Below are 10,269 nucleotides of genomic sequence, written 5' to 3'. Positions count from 1 at the left end.
GTCCTTTTGCTACATTGTTCAATTTCAAAATACCATTAATTGAGACCATGTCCAGACACTGAAAAATTTCCAAGGTATAATAAATTTGTTAACACACCAAACCATAAATGAGCATTTTCAACTAAAATTTTGAAAAAATTTGAAATAAGACAGAGAAAGACAAATTTATATGATCTCTCTTATATGTGGAATCTAAAAATAAACAACTTTTACACACACACACACACACACACACACACACACACACACACACAAGCTCGTAGATACAGAGAACAGATTGGTGGTTGCCATAGTAGGGCAGTAAGAGGTAGGAAAAGTGGGTGAACTTTTTTTTAGTTTAAATAAACTGAATAAGGAATAAATTTTAGGATTTAAAAGAACATATGGTTGGATATTTTTCTTGCAGTCTTCTTTCTTATCATCAGGAATAGGTATTTATTATTAGATTAATTTTTTAGGTTACCATTCCATGGCTGAATATATGAACTCCCCTGGCTCTGAGCTGGATTTTAAGCAGTAAATCTGTTTTCCATATTATACATAAACACTGTTTTGAGAAAATATCATTTTCCCAAATATCTTTCAATTAAACCAAAAGCTTAATTTTTTCAGAATGTTTCAAGTATCTCTATTAGATCACTGACATAGTAAAATGAAATGGGGAAACACACACACACAAAGGTTTACTAAGGAGGATATTTCCAGGGGTTTTGATTTTTTTCTTTATATGTACTTGTATTTTCTAAATTTCCTTTAATTAACTTGTATTGCTTTTATAATCAGAAAAAAACATTTTAAGGGATTAAATTACTCATATTGATTGTAATTACCTTCAAATTCCTTAGCCAATTCTTATATAATACAACCCATTTTCAATAGAGTAAGTGTTGAACTAGATGACCTCTAAGTTATTTAGATGATGAGATGAGAAGGCAGAGCAAATGATTTTACCATCAAATCACTGGGCAGATTCTCTAACAACCTGGGCTACAACTGATTCCAATATGTCAACGTCAGGACCCCTTGGCTGAGAAGAAAACTCTAGAAACATTACATTTGTATACCTTGTTGATTTGTTCTAGAGAGTCACTGCTTGTATATTCGGGGTGGGGGGTAAACCCTGTTCAGTAATACTATGAAATTTAGACTCTTAATTATCTGATGTCACTGTTAACTACCCTTGCAGCTGACAGAGGCATCAATTTTCAGATGTGAGAAAGTAATAATGTGCCCTAACACTCAAGAGAATGGGACAACACATAAAATGCAGCTACAAAGTTCAAAGGAAATAATATTTCTACTTAGGACATGCTGCAGCTGTAAAATGTCAAAATAACCCGTCTTGGTGCCTGGGTGGCTCAGATGGTTCGGCTCAGGTCGTGATCTCTGGGTCCTGGGATCGAGCCTTGCGTTGCACTCCTGGCTTGGCGGGGAGTCTACGTCTCCTTCTGCCTCCGTGCCCCCCCCCGCCCCATGCTTATGCTCTTTCTTTCTCTCTCTCTCGCAAATGAATAAATAAAATCCTTAACAACAACAACATCAACAACAAAAATAACCCCTGTCTTTGAGTAACTACTGTTTTCTTAACGATGAGTAAGATGTCTAAAATTATAGACTGACTCAAATTATCACTAAGAAGGAAATAATGAGTTCTTGCCTGGAAGACCTAAGTCATTCGACATATAAGTACAATTTCTAAGTAGCCTCAATTTACAACTAAAGTACAGAGCTTCAAATAAAGGGTTTATGAAGACAAAATCCCACATTTATCTGAATTATGTACAGTTTCCAGGAAACTGAACCCTGTGTCCACTTCACAGTCCAGACCTGATGCTAATCCCTTTTCACTTAGCCTGGTTTTGCTTTAAGTCTATCAAAACATTGCTTCATTTACATTTCACCTAAGCTTCACACTTCCTCCAAATTTTATAATGACTCTACCTTTCCTTAGGTAAGATGTCCCATGGTTCTTCTGGTGAGGAGTCTCCCTTGTAGCAATGATCAATAAACCTATCTTTATTACACTGCAGGTTTGTCTCTGGGGTGGTTAGCTGATTGACTAAGATAAATGACATAGAAATATGCTTCCAAAGATATTAAAACTTGCATTAATAAGACAGCAGCCTCAAGCAAACACTAGAGAAAATACGAGAATGTGAGAAAATAGATAAATTAAAATGCAGCACCAAGAACTTATTATAAAAAGAGGATACTAAACAGAAGAACAATGTGTGTTTCAGCTACAAACTGGGCTTGGCTGCTTCCATGGATATAATTCTGGGGGGAGGAAAAAAGACAAAATTAAATAAATATACATTAACTTTTGGTATTCTAAACCTAAAATGGGCTATTTTTGAGCCCTATGAAATTATTAATTCACCTGATATATATAAGCATTGGGTCTGTGGCATTCATCAATAAATAAACTGGATAAAAATAAACACTATTTCTGTGTTATTTATTATTCATTTGTCTTTTCATTGTACTGATACTACGTTCTCAACAACAGAATATATGAGAAACCTGGTACTTCAGCATATAAGACCCTGAGGTACAGTAATGTAAACTACATGAAGACAAAGATTGTCTTGCTTATCACTGTATCTAATAATACTTAGCCTAGAAACACTAGATGCTCAAGTACTTGATCAATTATTCTGTTTAGTTGAAAGCTGACTTTCATTCTCAGCCAGCTTAGTCAAAAGGACTCACCAAATGTGATAAGGATAAGGAACTTTCCACTTTGAAGAGCACGTTTCAGTAAATGAAGCTCATCATCCAAGAGAGATTGAAAAGTCAAAACTAAACCTAGTTCCTTCACATCTTGGCAATGGTGTCACAAAATAATAATTAAGGTTAGCTTTGGTATATAATGGAAAGAAATTCTGAACTTCCCTTACCACATGTCCTGTGTGTGGATTCTTATGAGCATATGGTGGTCCTCTTATATGGTTCCACATCTGACCAGATGTCATAGCAAGCACAAAACACTGGGAAACAAAAAATAAGGAAATACTTATGTAACATGGTGCAGGTGCTCCTATACTGATTCGACTAACAGGTTTATGAAAAGCATTTCTGCTCAAGTAATACACGAACAAAATTTTTTTCAGATGAATAGTTTTAAAGAGTAAGGCTTATATTTCACAGGAATCAATAATACTTACCCTAAAAGGAAAATCCTATTTTAAAATTATAAATAAGCTGACAGATGTTTAAAATTGAAAACTGAAGAGCCTTTTAGAAGAATATTTTCAAAAGAACTGCATATTTTCTTAGGGTAACAATTTATCATTTAGGTTGGATAAAAAAGGAGTTCAACAAGTTCCTCCAAACTCTGGCCATGCTAATAAGATAATGGAGGAAACAAACTGATTTTAAGGCATGAAATAAAAACATAAAATCCCTCTCATAGGAAAGAAATAAAACAAAATGCTAACTAACAATACAATATTATATGCAAGTAATTTTTTAAAAAAGTTTTGGGATGCTTTATTTTCTGAGGTTGTTATCCTTCTAGATATATTTATTACATTCAAAGTCTTTAAAAATCATTGTTTTTTACTACTTTATCTAAATACAGAATTATTTAAATTATCATAGTTCTTTAAATAATTATCTCCTAAATAATTTACTGTAACAGTATTTAAAACACTTTTGTCTTCATTTATACAAGACAGTACTCCTGAGAAATGTGTAAATTTTATTGAAAAAAAATCAAATATATTATAGGGATGCTGTTATTTAAAATACATCCTATTAGTTTTCTAGTTTAAGCTTATAAAACATTTTAATTTATACATATTTGACATACACTGTATATATGCAAACACTTTTTGTTCTAAAATTCACTCACCAAAGCTGCAAAAGCCCATCCAGTTTTATTAAAGAGAAATTCCATATTGCTTCTTCGAAGATACACAAGTCCACCAATAACAGCCAAAAGTAATCCCAACATAAGAGGACCAGCATAATTTGGGGGTCTAATTACTCTAATCTAATGGAAAGGAAAGAAAAATGTTTTAAGTATGAAATTTACTTGTTAATTATATAGGTCAAACTAATTCAAAATGAAAGTAATCAAAATTAGTGTGGTTATAGTTGTGATGAGCACCGGGTGTTGTATGGAAGGGTTAAATCATTATATTTTATGCCTGAAACTAATATTATACTGTATGTTAACTGGAATTTAAATAGAAACTTTAAAAAATTAGTGTGGTTATATTTTCAGGAAAAATTACACTTTTTTCTTTTCATCCTATTCAAAATAGTCTACAATGTATCCCAAAATGGGATGGGATAAGTCCAATATTCTGTTTAACTACAACATAACATTTTTTAGATTAAGAAGTATTTGCCAAGGGGCGCCTGGGTGGTGCAGTCGTTAAGCATCTGCCTTTGGCTCAGAGCGTGATCCCGGCGTTCTGGGATCAAGCCCCATGTCAGGCTCTTCCGCTGGGAGCCTGCTTCCTTCTCTCCCACTCCCCCTGCTTGTGCTCCCTCTCTCGCTGGCTGTCTCTGTCAAATAAATAAATAAAATCTTTAAAAAAAAAAGTATTTGCCAAGTACCATTAGATAGCCCATGGACTTAATAAATCAGGTCAAAAGAGTGGTTTCCATGCTGAATTCAATAAGGTAACAGAAAGTGTTTTATAATTTTACTCTTTCATCAGGATGATTCTATTAAATGCTATTTTTGAAGGGGTTGCCAGACTATTACCACCTCAGTGATATGGGGACGAGACCAATTAGGACTTCCCAGTTAAGACTGGAAGTGGATAATAGAAAATTAACTTTCTACAAAGTAAGGAAACTTACATTGACGTCAGTTCTGTCAGCAATCCACCGGGCAATCTGTTCAGCTGAAAAACCACGCACCTGCAACTCATATGTATCACCTCGCTTGGGTTTCCCTTTTGCAGGAAAGTTGATGAAAGTTGGAGCTGAATTCATGTTTAGCTGAATAAAAAGAAGTCCATGAAAATATAAGGTATCAAGAAAATAATCTTAACAACAAATATTACCTCGAAATTTAGGCATTTTACAAAGACGAGGAAGCCCAGCTTTAGGTAGGTCAAGTGATTTGCTAAGGAAAGTGAAAAATAGTGGAGTCAGGATTCAAACTCAAGACTGCCTGTGACCTTAATTGGTACACTTTACTGACCAAATATTAATTCCTAGCTAAGAAACCTACACTCTACTCCTTTAGAATGGAAAATCTCCCATATCACAAACATTTTAATCTGTTCAGAAATTATGCAAAAAGAATACATTTGCAAGAACTAAAATTGCCTTTTGTAGCTGAAGTGAGCTCCAAATAGAGTACATTCTCAATCTGGAGTAAAGATAGTGCTCTAAAACTGCAGTGAAAACCAATACAAACTGACAGTCATATGCAGAAATAGTTAATTCTAAAAGTTTTATGTTTACTGATAAGCATCACATTCTCTATAATGTGACCATGGTATGCTTAAAGGAGACAACATTGGAATTATTTAGGTAAAGAAACCATAGCTGACTCATCTGCATTATATCTTTCCTGATATAACTGTACTTGTGGAAAATAGAAAGTCTAAGTCCAGGGAAAAGATGCTGACCAACAGATGCAAACATTCAGGTCCCCTCAGCAGGGAACCCTATAAGGGAAATTAGCTTCTTTAAGACATTTGTAATTTAAAGATATCAGACAATAAAACAATCCAACTCTCTTGCTTTGATTCTATACTCACAATAGAACCCTCTAACAGTAATTTTTAGACCTTCCCATAAAGAAGGAGGGTATAGTGATTAATGGATATGATTATTTTGGTCTCCCTTGGTCTCTTATGGCAAATTAATAAATTAATAGATAAGTCCTTTAGTTACCAACGTCCACGGATTTTTAGTTTGGTGAGTGTGCACAAAGTCTCCAGAACTAGATAAAATGCTGGCTACATTGTTAAAAATTCGATTTCTGAGTCTGAAAAGCTTAGAAGCAGAGCCTGGACAGTGTTCACTCCACCAAACTGCTACCCAAATTTTAGGTCGAAATCTTTTTTTTTTTATTTGTATGTATGTATGTAATCTTTACACCAATGTGGGGGCACTCAGAGTCGCGATCTTGAGATCAAAAGTCACATGCTCTTCCAACTGAGCCAGCCAGGTGCCTTTAAAACAAAATTTTCAATATTTAACTATACCACTTTTGGATTTTTCAAAAAATGTACAAAAATCTAAGCAACATATGAATCCATTTCCCTTATGAAATAAAAAAAGTTACAGGGTTATAAGGACCATCTGCAGTTAATTCTAGCAGCCACTATTATTTCTAGACCTTTCTGAATTTATTCATATACATGTGTATATACCAACAGAAAACACAATATTGCTTTGTGTCTGCTTTAACACAAATGGTATCATATTAACTATAATCTACAATTTGCTTTTTATATGCAGCCATGTTTGAGGGATCTATCCATGATAGTGTGCATGCATATATATACATATTATATATACATATACATATTATATATACATTACATATTATATATACATATATATATTATATATACAATAACCTCACTCTTATAGATTACTAATTATGCTATTGTTGGACTTTAGTTTTTTCCAATTAAACATAATGTTGCAATGAACAGCCACATACATATCTTCCTGTATACCTGGTGAGAGTTTTTCTCCAAAATGGACTTGTTAGGTCACAGGGTAGAGACGTTTTAAATTAAAACAGATAGAGTCAACTTGCTTTCCAAAGTGGCTGTACCAATTTATACTTCTTTTTTGTTTGCTTTTGTTTTTTGGGGGGTTTTTTGGTTTTTTTTTAAGATTTTATTTATTTATTTGACAGAGAGACAGCCAGTGAGAGAGGGAACACAAGCAGGGGGAGTGGAAGAGGAAGAAGCAGGCTCCCAGTGCAGCAGGGAGCCCGATGCGGGGCTCGATCCCAGTACTCTGGGATCATGGCCTGAGCCGAAGGCAGACGCTTAATGACTGAGCCACCCAGGCGCCCCCCAATTTATACTTCTACCCATCAATTGTAAGAAGGTATCTATTTCTCCATATTCTTTTCCTTTTTTCTTTTTTCCATTTGCGTGCGACTACTTCTCTATACTCTTACTAAAAGTGCATGTAATGGGTAAATATTGCACCATCACCATTCTTATAACTTGTATTTTCATAATTACTAGTATAACAACTTTATACCAAATCAGCCCTTTAAAAATATTTTGTAGACTAAAGACACAATCAACAGAGTGAAAAGGCAATCTATGGAGTGGGAGAACATATCTCCAAATCATTAATCTGATAAAGGGTTAATATCTACAATATATAAAGAACTACAATTCAACCAAAACCAAAACAAAAACAAACCCAAACAGATTAGAAACTGGGCAGAAGGGGGGCGCCTGGGTGGCACAGCGGTTAAGCGTCTGCCTTCGGCTCAGGGCGTGATCCCGGCGTTGTGGGATCGAGCCCCACATCAGGCTCCTCCGCTATGAGCCTGCTTCTTCCTCTCCCACTCCCCCTGCTTGTGTTCCCTCTCTCGCTGGCTGTCTCTATCTCTGTCAAATAAATAAATAAAATCTTAAAAAAAAAAAAAGAAATATCTATTCACATCCTCTGCCCAGTTTTTTTTCCTTCTGCCCAGTTTCTTTCTTTTTTTTTTTTTTAAAGATTTTATTTATTTATTCGACAGAGACAGAGACAGCCAGCGAGAGAGGGAACACAAGCAGGGGGAGTGGGAGAGGAAGAAGCAGGCTCATAGCGGAGGAGCCTGATGTGGGGCTCGATCCCAGAACGCTGGGATCACGCCCTGAGCCGAAGGCAGACGCTTAACCGCTGTTGAATAGATATTTCTTAAAAAAAGATTAGCAACTGGGCAAAAAGCACATGAAAAGATGCTCTACATCCATTAGGGAAATACAAATCAAAACTATAATGAAATACCACCTTATATCTATTAGAATGGCTACTAACAAACAAAACAAAACAACTAAAAAATAAGTGTTGATGAGGACGTAAAGAAACTGGCACCCCTGTGTGTACTGTTGGTGGGAATATGAAATGGTGCAGCCACTATGGAAAACAGGATGGAAGTTCCTTAAAAAACTAAAAATAGAACTATTACATGATCTAGGAGTTTCAATTCTGGCTGTATATACCTAAAAGGATTGAAAGCAGGGTCTCCAAGAGATATTTGTACACTTACAATCACAGTAGCATTATTCACAATAGCCAAAAGATGGAAGAAACTCAAGTGTCCATCAATAGATTAATGGATAAATAAAATGTGCTATATACATACAATAGAACATAATTCAGCCTCAAAAAGGAAAAAAAATCTGACACATGCTACAATATGGATAAACTTTGAGGACATAATGCTAAGTGAAATAAAGCATGTCACAAAAAGACCAATATTGTACAATTACATTTATTTTTCTTTTAAAGATTTTATTTATTATTTATCTGACAGAGAGTGTGAGAGAGAACACAAGCAGGGGGAGCAGCAGGCAGAGGGAGAGGAAGAGGCAGACTCCCTGCTGAGCAGGGAGCCCAATGCGGGGCTTGATCCCAGGACCCCAGGATCATGACCTGAGCTGAAGGCAGACGTTTAACTGACTGAGCCACCCAAGCACCCCATACAATTACATTTATATGAGGTACCTATAGAGTCAAAGTCATAGAGACTGAAAGTAGAATAGTAGTTGCCAGGGGCTGTGAGAAGAGGGAATGGGGAATTATTTAATGTGTAATGAGTTTCAGCTTTATAAAATGAAAAGGGTTCTGGAGAGTGGATGCACAACAATGTGAGTGTACTTAACATTAGTGAATTTTATATTTAAGATTGGTAAAGATAGCACATTATATGTTATATATATTTTCCCACATATACTGTGGCATATGACACTACTATTTGGAGAAAGATTTGAATTTCTTCCACAAATGGATATACTACCATCCTGATACCACTAACTCTAAATATAGCTCTAAAATGGGCATCAATTATGAAAAACTATTTGATGTAGAAGAAAATTAGTTTTGTATTTCAATAAATCACTAACAGAAATTCTTTGTGTATATTGTTAAAAGAAGTGGAATTACAATATTTTAATTTCTAAAACAATCCCAGCTTGAATAATAGACAATGAGAAAGTAATTTCTTAAACTCTAGAAATTGTTTCCTTTGGTCTAATAAAGGCTAACCGTGCTAATCTTTTAGGTTGTAGCATGTTTTATAAATGTACTGGTTTTGATTTACGGAGCTGTGACTGGAATATGACTGGCATAATGACATACTATAAAATGGGAACATTATGCTGTTTGATATTTACTGAGCATCCATTATGTACTTAACACTGATAGCTACAGGACGTTCGCTCTGCTCTTAAGTGAGTATATTCTAAGAGGAACTGTCAAACAACTATGTGGCTAAGTCTACTATAAGGTAGAATGTGGATACATGTATAACAGAAATATAAGAAAAATAGTATGGCAACACAAGAAAAGGAATGACTCATATTTCATCTGGAAGATTTGAAAAGGCTGCAAGGGAGTATCGGAAATGAGGCCTAAAGGTAAGTAGAATTTTAAGAGGGGACAGAAAGGGAGCAAGGATACTTCATGTCGTAGGAAACAAATAATCAATGAAGCTGAAATAAGACAGTGTATGACATAATATAAATATGAGAAAGGTGGTTATGTGTCTGGAGTCAAGTGTGTGAATGGAAAACTAAGGAATTTTGGCTTTAGTTTATATGCCACTATTTTCAAAAGTATGTTCCATAGAATCTAAGCAAAATCCTCCATTAAATAGTCCAATAATTTGGGAAATTCTGCATATCAGATCCCACTATTGGATTTGAAAGATAACATATACCAGCATGTTAAAGCCTATGAGAAGTTCTGTGTTGGGAGACAATTCTCCATAGGTTTCTTGTGTTTCTGCACATGTTGTGTACAGAGGATTGACTACCTTTGTTCTGGATAATTTTCTGAAGGGTATTCGTATAGCCTTAGAAGATAGAGCTAGACCCCCTCCAAAGCAAAGGGCATACATGCTTACTACCCTTTATAGAAGGATTTCCCAAAGCTTGGGGATACTCTTCCATAATACAAACCACTGGCCTTCATTGCATCCTACTATGGAAAGTGGGGCCTAGGGGAAATGGTGCAAGAAAGTGCTGATACTTTGGATACTATTGTTGCTGTGAATAATAAAGTCCTTTAACTCTGACCCAGGAGTATCATTTCTTCTGCCAGTATGTATGA

At 35.2% G+C, this 10,269-nt stretch overlaps 1 protein-coding gene across 1 annotated transcript in view; it reads right to left on the bottom strand.

Annotated features, from left to right (window-relative positions):
* Positions 1-10,269, bottom strand: part of MAGT1 (magnesium transporter 1) — a 73,766-nt gene that overhangs the window by 18,105 nt on the left and 45,392 nt on the right. Inside the window, exons 4-7 of the mRNA XM_040630428.1 lie at positions 4,819-4,959; positions 3,857-3,997; positions 2,901-2,990; positions 2,214-2,277 (exon numbers count right to left, since the gene is read on the bottom strand). Of these exons, the coding sequence (XP_040486362.1) occupies positions 2,214-2,277; positions 2,901-2,990; positions 3,857-3,997; positions 4,819-4,959 (436 nt within the window). The remainder of the gene's footprint in view (positions 1-2,213; positions 2,278-2,900; positions 2,991-3,856; positions 3,998-4,818; positions 4,960-10,269) is intronic.

The sequence above is a fragment of the Ursus maritimus genome (genome assembly GCF_017311325.1).
Source record: "Ursus maritimus isolate PB19 chromosome X unlocalized genomic scaffold, ASM1731132v1 scaffold_X1, whole genome shotgun sequence".
Taxonomy (NCBI): Eukaryota; Metazoa; Chordata; class Mammalia; order Carnivora; family Ursidae; genus Ursus; species Ursus maritimus.
Note: the sequence above shows the minus strand (reverse complement) of the source record. Positions and strands in the feature narration are given on the sequence as shown.